We start from the raw sequence: 16221 nt of genomic DNA on the forward strand, positions 1-16221 counted from the left end.
ACTAAACTAATCACACAGAAGTTTTTGCCAACCTGTTGGGTAATACACTGGTCACTCGTTTATCGCGGGTGTTAAGTTCTAAAAATAACCCGCGATAGGTGAAATCCGTGAAGTAGCTTTATTTTTTACAATTATTATAGATGTTATAAAGCTGTATAACCCCTCACTACACACTTTATACTCTTTTCTCAGACAGGCATGAACATTTTCAAACTTTCCTCTCTTGTTTAAACACTCTCTAAGTTTACACCTTGTGTAACTACAGCCTTATTTACTTGATCTTACATTTTTACCCTGATTGTCACACATTCAAAGTTAACAACAAGTGGTTAGTTGTCATATGTCTATGAAACCTCAATAGGACTGGAAGTCCTTTTCCACAGATACCATAAGATCTTAAAACCTTTAGGTAGAAGGAAGGTTGAAGGCACTTCTGCACTGGCTTAATTTTCTGATCTGGAAGCTTTGCCCATGTTTTATACCGTCTGCTAATTGCAGAAAGACTTCCAGTTGTAGAGAGGTCCAGGGGTTAACGGTTTTCTGACTTCTGTAAACACTGTCGGCTGAGTTTCCTGCTGGATTGTGGGTTTTTTTTAATAAATCCTGGTCATGCCATGTTTCAAAAAGGAGAGCTATCCTGTACCCATGATAGTCACTCTCTGACCACTTGAATTGAAAAGTGTCTGGCCGTTGAACAAGTGGCTTTACAGTCAGATTTGCCCCGCCTCACCACAATCTTTCAAAATGAATCAACAGTGAATACGCTGATCGTGATGCATCAAAACAGGCCTTCAGAAACCAATCGATGATGTCACAGCATCTCTCTTCATTCTGTTTGTGGTTTAACCTGAAGGTCTTGTTTTTTGGCCTTTGGAGGAACTGCTCTTTTGCGCTGGATTCGTGTCTCTGCCCCAGAGGTTGCAGATTATTTAACACACTTTTGTTGCTCTAGTGAATTTTTACTACAACAGGATTGTGGAAGTAGAATTGACCTAAAACAGATGTGTTTAAATCCTTTTATAAACATTGAGGTCTATGACTTTAGTTTTCGGTACAGTTGTAGAATCAGTTCATCGCCCGTCTACTCATAGTTTTTGTTTAGTTTTGGGTGGAGCAGACAGGTCACGTCAGCGGCTGAGAGAATCAAAGTCGGCCTCCACTTTACAGAAAGATAAAGGAGACGTGTTTCGTTGGGAAAACACGCATCCATTTCGATAAAGGCTCTTTATCTTATCTGCCTGTTTTCTTGTAATGTGTTTGGCTGTCTCACAACGTCCTTTATTAAAGTAATATTTCTCCCTTGTGCACCATGACACCATTAGACTTAGACAGCTGCTCGTTTTAAATGCATATATTATTACTGGGTATTTCTCTTCATTATTAGTCAAACATTGCTCTAACTTCAAATAAGCAGCCTCAGATCAGAGACCGTCTCTTCTCCTTCCTTAGATCATTACTGGGTACACTAGTTTTCTTTGACCAGCTGCCGTCCCTCCACATGGTTACAGCCCAGTCCCAACACAGCGGGATCTTTCTGTTTCATGGTCATCTGGCTGCTGACGGTTCACTTCCTCTCTAAATGAAGGGTACAGTGCACCAGAGTTTACTTCACAGCCATAGGCAATAAGCAGACGGACCCAAAATGAGATTTTTGACTGCTGTGCAATTCAGCAGGATCCAAATACAATTAGTATCCATATGGGGTCTGCCTTTTGGAGCTCTGATGCATTTTAAAGGAAGTTCGCAAAGTTTTCTGTGTGTTAACTTTCCATTTTTTAAAGCATTTTATTTAGGAGTCACAGCTGCTTGTTCTTTCATCATATATCCTTTCCTCTTATACACTGTGTGTGTGTGTGTGTGTGTGTGTGTGTGTGTGTGTGTGTGTGTGTGTGTGTGTGTGTGTGTGTGTGTGTGTGTGTGTGTGTGTGTGTGTACAGTCATCATGTATGTGTCTGCATTTCTACCTGCCAGCACATGCATCCTGCCAGGAACTGAAATTTTATATTTTTCAGATACAGTATTTCCACTGTTGCACACTGGGTGAATTATTATTCACATTAAAACTAACTAGGCTTCCTGTAAACCTTAAATGAAGCCGTAAAACAGATTCCCGAGGACTCGCACAGAGAGGACACTTTCAGCTGTCGTTACGTCTTATGTAAGATGCCTCCTCGGAGTTTCAAAAACACACTGAGGAGAAGACGCATCAGCTGCTTTTGTTATCAAGCGAGAGCAGCAGACCGATGCTGTCTGCACCAGGGCAGGTATGCCACATGGTTTTTCTTTGAGTGTGTGTGTTTTGATGTGGGTTACTGGGTGCGTTTCAGTGCCAGCAGCCGGTGCCTGCTTTACAGTCGGTTAACATCTCCTGGCTGACCTGCAGCAGCCGAGGAGGAGGGAGCGAGTGTCGGGACAGGCCAGGCTGGCACTGGCTCAGCAGTGGAAAGTCACACCTGGCCTCTGGCTTAGCAGCGAGTAAATGAGTTGTGAAGAATATTAGTACTGTCGATTCTCTGTTGCACTTTATAATTAAACCTGCTCGCTAAATGTCTCTCTTTAACAAAGCCGGAGACCTCGTTACTGCTCCCACTGCTGTCATTTCTATTTAAAATAGTACTAAAGCTCATAATTAGTCTTGGTGCTAACATTAAAGGGTTTTCAATCCCATCAGATATCCCACGTGGATGTACTTTTAAAAAATGTATTAAACATGTTTAAACGATGTGTGTGGGTGTGGCTCTAGAGACTTTATGATTTTTCTCGTTTTAAACACACGGCACCAAATTAAACCGTCTGAAACTCCCTCCTCTCTGGAGCCTGTTGTGATTTGGCTGTCGTCAGTGTTGTGGATTTGTTTTTCCAATTAATGCAAACAACTCTTGGAAGCGCTTGAATAGACCGTGACATTTGTAACGGTGCAGCAGCCAGGAATGAAATGACAACTGTTATATTAACAAATTAACTCCAATATTTTGGTCCTTTCTCAATATGAATCTTTGCGACTCTTTCAGCTTGTAACCGCAATCTCACTTAAACACTAAGAGTTATTCATAAGTCATAAGTAATTCCTGGAAATGTGGGTTTGATTATGTGGGGTTGTCGATGATGATCATAGTTTAGTCAGGACCGCTGTAGTCCTCATTTACACAGGCCCAGAGGTGAGTCAGTGCTAGGGGACGGGGTCTTCTCCAACTAGATGGCGAGTGGTTGCTGGGTGAAGTCAGTCGCAAAGAGAGTGGTGCATCAAAAGCCTCCTAGTCATTGCTTTAGTTGCTACCAGATTGCCGTAATCACCCATAATTTGTGTAGATGCGAAAATTGTCTGAAAACACTGGCTAGGTAACACTGAGCGGTAGTGACACTTGAAACGGAGCCATGCATACCGGAAAAGGAGAGCGTTCACCTCCAAAGTGAAACCCGTGTCTTATTATTGCCAATACTTGTCAAAAGTACAGCTTTTACTCTGAAAGTGAATGGTCTTTGTTTCCAGATCGCACTCTTCACATCTTTACTGCCGCTTAGCGAGTAATTGGCAAAGGTTGGAAAGTCCAAGTTGGTGTTACAAACTACAGGTGAACTGCTGGTGACCAAAGCTAACACAAGGAGCTTTTCAGTGCAGCAACCTTCCACAACCGCTTGCCAACCAGTCTGGGACACATTTTTTCCCTAGCAACTGATGGTTGCCGCATGGTTGCCAACCAATCACTGAACCTCTGTCTCAACACATATTTGATATGAAACCAGCACATGACATGACGGTATTGTTTTAAATATATTTATTAAGAATCTGATACAATAAAATTATTCAGGTTAAAATTAGTGCTTCAGACATTAAGCAGACAATTTGGGAGCAGTGATGTAACCATGAGGGAAATAATCATCTGTGTTTTCCCCCTAACCCTGTGTTTTGGAGACTGACAACTCAAAAATATTTCGATATTTTGTTAAAAATATAAAGAGTTTTTGAAACATTTCAGTTACTTTTTTGTCAGCTTGTTGTTTAGACGTCAGAGATCTTTTTTTTAAGAGCAAATATTTATATTGTTGTAGTGTAGGGTTGGGATTAATGGTAATAAACCAATTAGATCTGTGCGTTGTAAGAGATTTGCTGTTCTGATGTAGAGAAGGGTGAGCCATCAGCTAATGTGGTCTGGCACTGAGATCAGCTGATCTGTGGGACTGTGGCTGAGCCCGACTTCAAGGTCTACCTGGTTCGATTTTACAAGAGTTAGTTAGTGTTACTTCTGCAGGTAATCCTGGGAGCGTTTTCCTGACTCTACCAGAGGACGTGATGGTAAATTGTGTACAATCTTAAATAACTGAAAAGATCTTCAAGGATCACATGACTACAGCTTCCATCACAGTGGATACAGAGGAACAAAAACAAAACATTTCATTTGGTCTACTGCAAAATACACCAGTAATCACAGTGAATTATGGGAATTGCTGGCTCAAATAATCGTTTGTGAGAAAGTACCAAGATAACAGCTGGTAAGAGCCCTTGTCCCCAGTAACAGCATAATTCAAATAATCATAATCTGATTTTTAGAGGTAATTCCAAGCAGTTAAACATCAGAGACTTATGAGGTCATTGCAGATTACATCAGTGAATTATGTCATTAATCAGGTAATCTGCTCTTTATTACAACCCAAATGAGAAAGTAGCTTTATTTTGATTCATTTTCACTGCACCCGTTTTCAGAAGTTGATCTATGAATAAAAGAAGGTTTAACGAGGTTCATTCGACCCCACCCCCTCCTCCTCATTCAGCCTCACAGCGTGCTGTGACCTGATCCGACTCAGGTGATGCTAATAGGAAACACACTGCATCCTGTGAATGAGTGCAGGTGATCAAAAAGGATTTTCTAATGTTTCCCATGTGCATAACTGGGTTTAGATGCTCATAAAGCTTTCTTTGATTGTTGCATTTCTTTGTAATAAAGATGGTGTTCAGTGCCACAAAAGTTTTCCCTGCCTGGAATAATTAACTTTGAGCTGGACTCTTCTTTTTTACCTTGCCAGAAGAATCATTTTGTCATATTTGCCAGATTTTCCACTGCTACATGTCCAGACATGAAAATGATTAAAGTCTGCTCATAAATCTGCGAAGCTATTTTTCACTTCTGTCCGTGAAGCTTTTCGATGTCTTGCAGTCGTCAGACAGTTTTTCATTTCAGCAAAACTTTCATTTTGTACACGCCCGTCCAGCTTTTCCTACCAGATGTCTCTTTGTGTCTTACTTGTGTTTAAATTAAGAAGGGATTTGTTTTTTAACTGCAGTATCTCTCATCTTAACAGCATGCCCACCTGGAACTTATAAACCAGAGGGAACACCGGGAGGTGTGAGCACCTGCCTGCCCTGCCCTGACGCCCAGCACACCTCCCAGCCTGGCAGCACCTCCCCCGACGACTGTGTCTGCAAGCCGGGCTATAAGCCAATGGGCATGGCCTGCCAAGGTAAAAGCATCCGATGCGTTAAATAAGCAAGTGGATACGTGTGAAACAGGATGATGGTCTCTTCTGTGTTGCCTTTCTAAAAGCTTTAATACTTTAGTCCTGCTGATCTGAATATTGAGAGTTACACAGTGTTTTTAGTGTTTTCTAGCTTTAAGAACAGTGTTTTTAATTAAGCTGTTTGCATGAGCAAAAATATTCACATGCAAAAATCCCCACTTGCACTCTTCCTGTTCAGCCCACCTGAACCAGAGCTTCTATTACAAGACCATCTATTATTTGAATATTCTTGTATTACAATTGTTTTGAATGTTTTGCTTAATCTGCATAGGCGAACCGCAGATTATGATAGATTCACTGAGCTTTAATGATACAATATAAAACTGCAGTAAGTTGTGTGTGTGAGTGAAGCTTCAAAAACAAGAAGGCAAAACATTTATCTGTTTGTTTCAAAGCATCACAAGGGGATATTGGAGGGTACGAACCCCAATGTGATCGCACCAGGTTTCATCTAAAAGATTTGATCTGATCCCTTGGTGCAGAGGATGAATATGCTCTCAGGGACAAAGTCTATCCTATCTTATTTGTCTACAAACTAGATATCATGAAACCTGTGTTGTGTATGAGTTTTCAGTGTGTTTTAAATAAAATGTCATCCTGAGCCTTCTGTGTTCTCCTCTCTCTGCATCATGCTTTAATTACTTTTCATGTTCCAGTGGGACTTTTTATTGTTGGTTTACTTCCTGTTTTTATTCTTCTGCCTGTGTCTCATTCCTGCATTTTTTCAGATCATCTGTTTGTCCTCCCGATGTTCTTATCAGTTTTTTCCCATATTAGCCAACCCATTTTCCTACGGAAGCCCTTTTTCTGCCTTTTTAAAAATAAAAAATAAAACAATTCTGACAGGAGGAAGTTAAAATAATAATAAAAAAAACGAACTTGAAATTTGTGGCCGAAACAAGCTTCCATAGTTTTCCAACAAGTGTCCTGCTTTTTCCCACTTTGCCTCCTTGTATCTTTTCCTCTCCTCTGTTTAATTCTCCTATACTTGTCTCCTGCATATAGGACAACAAACAGCCACTTCACAGGTACTCAGCTTCGTTAGAGGTTAAATACCTGGAGCTTTCCAACAGCTATTAGAACTGAGGAAACCGTTCAGATGAGACATGAAACATCTTTCTAACTGTATTCAGGGCAAAAACTCTTTAGGTTGAAAGTCTCTTGAGCGTCCTAGCCTGCTCTCATTCTGTCCCCAACATGTGATTTGTAATGGTGAACACACATTTTAAAATGTGTATAAACATGCTTCCTAACAGAGAAATATGTTTCGTGAAGTAGGAATTTGTGGCCTGTAATCGCTTTCAGGAATAGTGGTGAAAAACATGAAGGGCAGTAAATGAAGTGATAATCTGGTGAATTAACTGGAACAAAAAAACAAGATATTCCTCAGAGGTATGGGATGACAGCATCATGTATCCAGTAATTTTGCCAGTCCTCCCATTCCTCGAAGAATGAGCCAGTGATTTCCAAACAGCAGTTCATCTGAACACATTGAGCTCCATTAATCACCACAGTCATGCACTGCTTTCTACTTTCTCAGGCAGGAAGAGAAAATAGAGTGTTGAAGGTTGATATGCTGTAATTTTCTGCTTACTTGTTTTTTTATTCAGTTTTTATCAACAAAATCAACTTTCTGTCATAGTGTGTCAGTTTGTGTGTTAGCTGTAATGTAAAATTCACCCGCTCCTCTCCTCTCCTCTCCTCAGTGATACATTGTCCAGCACTGTTGCCCCCAGATTATGGCTTCTTTGTCCAGAATGTATGTAACAACCACTTTGACGCGGCCTGTGGTGTGCGATGCGAGCCCGGTTTTGACCTCCAGGGAACCGGCATCAGACTCTGCCAGGCTGATGGCACCTGGTCAGGGACACCGGCCAGCTGCAGAGGTGAGGAGAAAGCCTGATGCATGTAATATTACAATGATGATCATCACAGGATCATCACACAATGAAACTTTTGTTGATGAAAAATCCCTCAAGACTTTCAGCTGAGAAATATACACAGCTGTGAAAATCAGCATACTTAAGAAGCTTTTTAATTTTCTTTTAAAACAACTATTGGCTGATTGATTGATTAAATGGTTTTTCTTTTTTTCTGTCATATGTGCCCAAGTACATGTCTGTGAACCAAAAGTTCAGGGATCAGATATTCAGTTTCACAGTTTTGGTCGTCCAGCCATCATTCATTTTCTTCCTCTTATCCAGTTCAGGGTTGAGGTGGGGATGAAGCCTATCCTAGCTGCCACAGGGCGAGAGGCAGGGTACACCTGGACTACTCGTCTATGGGCAATTTAGAATCACCAGAACTGATCTACATACACAGAAATCCTAACAGATCACATCAACTCTAAAACTTAAGCTTACAGATCGAAACCAGAAATTCCTCCATAAATAGAGTCGTCGTTACTGCAGACTGGGAGGCAATTTTACCTGCAAATTGATGCAGGCGGTCAGCAACTTTCCTTTTCTGTAGGAATATGACCAGAATACAACCAGCTGACTTGAGTACTCCAATACCAAGAGATGCATCACAGGCGAGTTGTGCGCATTGGTGCAGACTGACGACAATCCCCTTGAGTCAGAGTGAAGTTGTTTGGAGGCAGGTTGCCTCCCATCAGACAACCTGAGCAATCGCCCTGCCATCAAAAGTATCCGTCCTGAGTTTGAGGGTTTCCACAAACCGCTTCTGGGTAACCAGTTGGTTGCTGCAACTATATGCAAAGATTCTCAGAGAGCCAAAAATGCAACAACGTCACTGGTGAGCCACCGATTTACTCCTAATCACGCAGAGGTGGCCGTCATATTTTTGCTCTAGTGTGACTGCGCCATAAGAACTGTGATTCATGCAGACCTTTTTTATTAGAGTCCAAGAATAAAAATATGCAGCTGGAAGCAAGCGTAATAGGTTCCCGTTATATTATTAAGCTTTAAGTGAGAGGCCTTTAATAAATTACCGACATATAACACCATGCCATTACAAACACAAGCCCGTTTAAAGCAGGCACGATGATATACGTATGGTACTTTTTTGCAGCGTTCATTTGTGTGTGCGTTTGTGGATTTATTTTAAATATCACCCAGCCAGTATTTAGTCTAGCTTTTTCTCTGCACCCTAATGTCCCATCATATCTCAAAAACTGAGAAGAAAAGTAAACAGTGAGGCAGTAGTCGAATGTCGAAGTCAGATGGGCTATTAAAAAGATTTTTGTAGTGATCTTCTCATCGTTTAAGGCTTTTTGATTAGTCTGCTTCTTGATTGATTGTAGTGTTAATGCATGGTGGTATAATGCTGCTCTGTTCTGATATAGTCGCAGCTAAATGTGTCTGACGTGCTTTACATATTTCATCATACAGTACTCAGGGTGCATAGTTATGACACTGAAACACAGAAGCTTTTGTGATTGATCGCAGCAGGTTCTTCCACACCATATCTCATATAATTCTTCATTAAACCCTAATCAAAGCATCGCCTCGCCTCTGACGCCCGCCAGCATTTATAAACATTTCTGTAGCCCTAAATCACTTCATCCAGATGTAAGACGTGTCTCGATCTCTTGTACTGATTTGCTTTGAGTTTCCTAAAAGTCACAGTCGGTGTGTGTTAGCACGTAAAGCTCTCTCGGCATAGATTGAGATCATATGTGTTTAGACTGAAAGAGGAATCAACGTTTACTGGGAGACTACTGCTTTTCTGCCAGGCCAGATGTTGAGAGGAAGAAAGGTAGGGGAGGATTCAATTAAAGAGAGGTTGCTCATGGATGAAGAAAGAGGATGAAGATTGCGCGGAAGGAAGCAGAACGGAAAGAAAGCTGAGAAGAGAGAGCTAAGGTCAAAGGATTAATGAGGAAAGTGCCAGTTTTAACAGAAAGGCAGCAGCAGCAGCAGCGTGACTCATACAAATACCAAGACACTGAATACTAAAGGGTGTGTGTTGAAGATTTATAGTATGTGGCTTTGGGTATATGTTTCCTATGTGTGTGTGCATATGTCTGCTTGTATGTGTTACTCTGAGTCTAGTCTTTACCACATACTGTTGGACCTCCCAGCTAGTTAAGCCCTGGGGGAGACGGGGGGGTCTACTCTGAACTGCCTGTCTGTCTATGGATGGTGATGAGAAATAACACACTACACACCCTTTTCTAGACCTCAGCATAACTCAGAACAGACACACACACACCAGGATTTTCTTTGTTTATTTCATTCGGGACTTTCACACTTTGGGTTAAATCATAGGTCACAGTTTATAGCAAACACATACTGCTGTACACCCCTGCAGTTTACTCCTCCTCTGCACGTTGTGGGTGTTTAACAGTTACAGCAAACAAAATAATCAAATATTTTGTGTTTAAGTTATCTTGAAATGTACAGTTTGTCACTGTTTGTCATTATTCGAGGCCACACTTCCTATTTTTCTGAACCTTTTGTTCCCTCTGTGTCTCAACAGGAAATTAAATAGATAGAAGTGGCAAAATAAACCCAAGCAACAGAAGATACAGATCCAGCTGAATATGATAATAAATAAAGCAGACTTTGTTTTTCTGTTTTGTTGGTTTGGGTTCTTCTGTTTATTTTCTCCTATCTTTGCAGTACGCTCCTGCCCGCACCTGTCCCTGCCCCAGCACGGCTTCCTGAGTTGCAGCAACAGCTTTGGCTCCTACAGGGTGGTGTGTCAGGTGGGCTGTGATCGGGGCTACAGATTAGAGGGAGACTCCGAACTCACCTGCCAGGCAAACTACCAATGGAGTGGGCCCCAACCTCGGTGTGTGGGTAAGCTTTCACTCCACTGTCAGCCACTATCTCACACCGTATCCTAGTAAGATGGAGAAACTCGGCTTTGTGCTGTCATGGGTTTAATTTGCTATATCAGTGGCTTTTCTAAACCTCATATCTGAAAGCAACATATGATTACAAAACATGACTCCAACATTCACTGCAAGAATAAAAAAAGAAAAATGCCCCACAGCTGGTTGTGATGATGCATTGAGAGTTTTTGAACCTTTGGCTTTACTGATTCATCTGCCAGCATCTTGTTTTTTCGGTGCTGTAGCGCTACATTTCCAGCTGAAACTTGCAGTATACTGTTAATGTTATCAAGTGTGGTCGAGAGGTCTGGTTCAGTGAAATCAAGTGACTTTTAACCCATTTAAAAAGTCTTGCAAATAATTAGGTTAACTGTTAACAGGTCAGTAATGTGACTGGATATTACAAACAACATCTTAGAGAAGGAAATATTCAAAAGAACTGTGTTTACAAATGGTGGAATAATTTCAGAATAATATTCATTAGCGTAAATCTTTGAAGACTTTTAATCACTGGCAGTACAAACAATACAAATACACTAAAGATCAAAAGTTGTCACATCTTAAAATGGAAATAAAACTCTTTGCATTCAGTTTTTATTTTACGCATCGTCCCAACTTTATCAGAGCTGGGCTTGTAAATAAATAGTGTCAAAATCCAATAACAGCTAAAGCATTGATTTGGGCACCGAGAGAAGTAACGGAGGCAAAAAGTGAAGCCAAAAGATCATGTAGCTGAACAATAGAGAGCTTTGAACACAAATACAATTTTTAAATCAGCTCTACGTGTTACAGGTAGCTAAAAATGTACGATTTATGTTCTTTGAGTTATTATTTGGATTTTTTAGCTTTAATTGAACAGTAGCGTGAGAGTGCTGGAAATGATATGCAGGGATTGGTCTGGGATGGACTCAAACCCGAGTTCCTACATTAGCCTTCAGCATGTAGGAGCGGCCTTGTGTTGGCTTTTCTATCCACCACTTACAAGTCAAACAGCCTGAAAGCGCTCAGATTAGCTGAGGTGACAGCTAGTTGTAAACTTTAGGTCTAATTACATTTTAAGCTGGTGAGTTATAGAAATTAAACTCCTCCCCAGCTGCCACGAAGAGTCAATTTGTATTATTATCAGGGTGTAAACCTGCGTATTTGTGATGGACACACGAGGAACTGTTTTTTTGTGCACTTTTTTTGTTGGTTTAATTTTTCAGCCATGGATGTTGCTGCTTAGACATAACCTGCTGCCTGTTCAGTTATTTTTGTGTGCTCAAGTGTGGTTTTGTTTTTGGCACCAAACTGTTTTATTCCAGGACTTTAACAAAGTGGCACATTCTGTATTTTCCCCATTTTGGGCTAAAAATAAGTCATTCCCAGTTTAATAACCCTCGTCACATCGTATCCAAGAGAATTCATCTATTACAGCGACATCTTGACTTGTCTTCAGTCAAAGTCTTAGTATTCCTTCATCTGTGGAGTTAAATCCGATTTATTCATGCAGTTATTGAATTAGCATTGTTTTCCATAATAAATCTTCCCAGCCTTGCTTTCACTCAGATACACAGCAGTCCTCTCTGACAGTAAATATGTCTTGCAGCATGACTATCATTCAACTGAGCGCTCGCATGATTTGTTTTGCTTCTGCTTACTGAAACGTGTCTGGCTGAAAAAACACAAAGACAATCTATCAAACAAATGGCCTGATCTGGGTTCCTATGAAAAAACGGTGTAGTTTACAAGCGTATGTAAACACGCATATACAGCGGTTAAACATATGGGGCGTGTTTGCGCAGAGACCCGCCATGGCACAAGACACATCTGCTTTCTCACAGCAAAGCTACAGTTACCACATATACACAACACAAAATTACCCACACACTCCAAAACTGATAGTTAAGTCAAAATAGTCGCACACACTAGTGCCCACCACAGAGAGCACCCAGGTCATGCACACGAACACACAAAAAAGGGACAGTGTGAGAGCGTTTAGCCACAAATCTCCGGCCGGTGCTGACTCACTTCCAACCAACCAGCTAGATGCACTATTTAAAAACGCCTGAGCCATCTGCTACCAAAAAACTCTCTCCATTCCTTTATCAATAACTCCAATCTCTGCACTGAGTGAGCCGCTGCTTGTTTGTTTGGCCACCTCTGCATTTTCCTGCAGACTTTAGCACAACTAAGAGGACTCTGCGGGCTGCCGTTGGTTTGTTTCTGTGTTTGCTTGCTCTGTGGTGAAAGAGGATCAGCTCGGCTGCCCTGAGAGGATGCTGAGATAGATTTTTTTTTTTTCATCCGATTGTAATCCCCGATGTCGAATATCCCTCGGAGTGAGCTTTCCCTGCAAAGCAGCTACAGCTAGAGCCAATGAAACTGAGATTTGGCGAGGGAGAGAATGAAAACGATCTATCCGTCATCAAGAAAAAAGCCACACTGGCCTCCAGAAATGCTTGAAAGGCCTCCTGTGTACGAGCCCTGCGGTCAGCGCTTTCTTAAGTTGATTTCCGACCAAATGTTTGTCATTTCCGTGCCAGTTTTTGATACACAGCGGCCGAGAATAGCTTTATTGTTGCCGTTTATGGTGGAGCCAGCTCAGAGGAAGATTTTATCACATTCGGTTAACACACAGGAAACACGGTCGAGATCTTCCAACTCTATTTTTTTTTCCACTCTTTTGTTCAGTGTTTTCCCAGTTTTATCTTTATAAGGAAATCTTTTCAGCTACTTTTAATAACAAACAAGAGACAGATTGATAATCTGTCTCTTGATCTTTCCCACCCAGAGGTGCGTTGCCCTCCCATCGTGACTCTGAAGAACATCTTTCTGTCCCCTCCTGCTTGTGGGAGAAGAGCAGTGTCTCCAGGCTTTTTTTGCCTCCTCAACTGTCGTCCAGGTTACAGTCTCCAGGGGAACAGGAAGGCGGTGTGCCTGAGCTCTGGGAACTGGACAGCCAATGTCTATAAAGCTGTCTGCACAGGTAACTGTGTGTGTGCGTGTGTGTGTGTGTGTGTGTGTGTGTGTGTGTTGTGTGTGTGTGTGTGTGTGTGTGTGTGTGTGTGTGTGTGTGTCTTTTCCTAAAGAGGGAATCTATCTTTCCTTTCTGCAGGACTACGGTCAGGGCAGCGGTCAAAGCTGCAGTGGCTGTAAATTGTCTCTACAGTTGTAACAAGGAAGTAAAAAATACAGAGGCCAAGACCCCTCTGCTTGAAGCTCTGGAGGCTGAATGATGGAGTTTACAGTTAGGTTTGATCATTTTGTTTCTCCACATGACTTTGGAGTAGAAGAAGGGCCTGTATGCTCAGGTCCAGAAGTATTTTTGGAATTTTGCCACCACAGTGCAGTCAAGATATCAAACAATCAAGATGCGATTGACGTGCAGACTTTAGGGCTTAAAAAAAAGTGTTTGTTTTGGATTTGTTCTTTTTAAGGATTTTTTTATACACAGTCCCCCATTTTCACAGGCTAAAAAGTAATTGGACAATTGGCCAGGTTAGGTCTGCTCCCTCATTAATCCAGGACAATCTAAGCACATAATAAACTTAGATTCCTACTTCACTAGAACTCTCAATGAGGTGTGAAAAATGGAGGCGACATCCAGATACTTATAGACCTGACTATGTAAAGGAGTCGTTTTGAAAATACAGACATTTCCTGTCTTTCTAAGATGCAGAAGGATCACGTCGGTACACCAAAGTGTGGTCAAAAAGTTCTGCATCTCTGCCAATTAAAATGTAAAAAAACACATCTGATTTAAATTTAGCCTATGTATGCTTCAGAGTTATCACTTTTGTACCACTTTAACTGTTTGTGATTCCTGCTTGGATCACTTGTGCATTCCTGATTCTTGCAGGATCTCCTGCTGTCAAATGATATGATGAGAAGGGCAGGTGAGAACTGAAGAGTGTATTTCTGTGGTTGAAGAATTCCTGCATTATAGATAGACAGCTTCAGTTGTTTTTTCCCTGAAGAAATTGTATTGTAGGTCTAGACCCAGCTATCATAACCAGTGAAACTTCAGGCAGTTTGACAGAGAAGTTACTTGTTGCTAACTCTGCAAAGATAAAATCCCAGATGCCAAAGTGCAATTTGTCAGAACAGAAATCCCTTGAAGCTAAGCTGGAAGCAGTCCAGAGGCACACAAAGAGAAGACCTTGAAGGTGAGATTGCCCAGATTTAAATAAGCTAAGGTTCCTAGTTATGTCAGGATGGGAATCTGGCATAAACATTTGCCGAATCAAATATGCAAAGCCATCTGCTGTGATGACCCTTTGTGAATATGGGAGCTGAAATAAGCTTCATTGCTAGGGTAGCAGAACTATGGGGATCCATTTTGTCATTTTGTGTGTGGTTAAAATTAGCAGGTGATTATTTAGCCATAAAGTTGGGAAGAAGAGGAAAGCACTTTGCATTTCTCCCTCCAATACTGAGTAATACACAAACACCCCCGAGGCCTCATGATTAAGATTTCTGTTTAAGACCATTTCATTCCTGTGAAAAACAAGATACAGCATTATTAGAAACTTGACTTGAAATCACTGCCGCATCTGACTGCCAACCTTTTTTTAGTAGTTTTGCGTGTCGTATGTGATAAATGCGGTCAAAAGTTGATTTTATATGGCATGAATGGGTGGGAGCTTTTAACAGGGAGCTGTATTTGCAGTTCAGAAATAGAAGTGCTGTTAAGAGTGAAACATGAAGATAGAGAATAAATGGAGAAAGAGGATGATATGAAAAGAAAAACAAGAGGAAACTTGGAGGGAGAATTTTTCCATTCTGTTATTTTTTCTCTGCTCTTCCAAAGGCGAGTATGAAGCTAATCTCCCCCCCTTAAAGCAGACCTCGGGTCACTAACTCAAACCATACTGTGTCCGAGCTTTCGAGTCTATCCCCTCAGCTCAGACTGGGCTCTGGAGATCATTATAACAGACTGCAGTACTCCAGATGCCTTGCAGGTGAAACAGGTGGTGCAGAACTGCTCTCTGTCCCCCCACCCCACCCCAAATGTCCTCAGTACCCTCATTTCCTCATGGAGAAAGTTTGCTAATGAAGGAACTTGTGTCATTAAGGAGAGGAAGAGGTGCCATAAAGATGAAAACGAGGGGAGAGGTAAGGCGGACGGGGAGGTGAGAGGGGAAGATGAGTCATCTGTAGGTGTTTTAAAATTACATGGCAGAGAGAAGATGAGTTTTTCTGATACTGTCAGACACAAATGGGCTGGAGGGAGGAGAAAAAAGATATTAAAAAAAAAAAGAAAATGTAAATTAGCTGGAAAGAATCAAGAAGGAGAGCTGCAATATGGGCGGCACATAACGAGCGCGAGAAAAGTTGTCACAAAGATGAGAGTGTTCGACTAAAGCTTCTGGCCTTCCCCTCCCCTCACTTCATGTTGATGACACCCAGAGTGAAATATGTTTCCCTTGTTATAAAGATGAAAGGATTCGATCTGAGCTCAAGTGTGTTAGTGTTTAACGGAGACGGATGCCTAAGTGGATGGGTCATCGGGTCCAGATGGGAGCAGCTCTGTTGCATAACGCAACAGGCATGACCACCGCCGATCGATGGGAGAAATCAGCTCTTGGAGGCTGAGCTTGTTTCCTGCAGGCTTGAACTGCGTTCAGCTGAACTGTGCTGGCTTCTCATTATTACACCATGCTGTATGGAGAATGAGACAAAGGAAGAAAATGTTTCATGCAAGGGTCACGGTGGCTCCGACAGCCAAGCAGGTGGACTGCTGAAGGTTTTTTCCAAATAAAGCTAAACTTCGTCCTGACAGTGCCTAGCTGTTTCCTGCTGGAACAATGAGAGGTTTTGTGCATTATCTAAGGGAAAAGACTATTATAATCGAAGTAAAAGCGTTGAACTTTGTGCAGATAGCTTTTAAAAGCTAGGTTTGTCAAATGTTTGACAGACACTTG

The 16221-nt window shown here is 41.5% G+C and overlaps 1 protein-coding gene across 3 annotated transcripts in view; it reads left to right on the top strand.

Moving 5' to 3' along the window:
- Nucleotides 1-16221, top strand: part of svep1 (sushi, von Willebrand factor type A, EGF and pentraxin domain containing 1) — a 118867-nt gene that overhangs the window by 67081 nt on the left and 35565 nt on the right. For all 3 annotated transcript variants that reach the window (XM_082526550.1, XM_082526551.1, XM_082526552.1), the window contains 4 exons: nucleotides 5299-5457; nucleotides 7221-7400; nucleotides 10101-10280; nucleotides 13089-13283. In XM_082526550.1, coding sequence (XP_082382676.1) covers nucleotides 5299-5457; nucleotides 7221-7400; nucleotides 10101-10280; nucleotides 13089-13283 — 714 coding nt within the window. The remainder of the gene's footprint in view (nucleotides 1-5298; nucleotides 5458-7220; nucleotides 7401-10100; nucleotides 10281-13088; nucleotides 13284-16221) is intronic.

The sequence above is a fragment of the Aulonocara stuartgranti genome (assembly GCF_965226115.1).
Source record: "Aulonocara stuartgranti genome assembly, chromosome: 3".
Lineage (NCBI taxonomy): Eukaryota > Metazoa > Chordata > Actinopteri > Cichliformes > Cichlidae > Aulonocara > Aulonocara stuartgranti.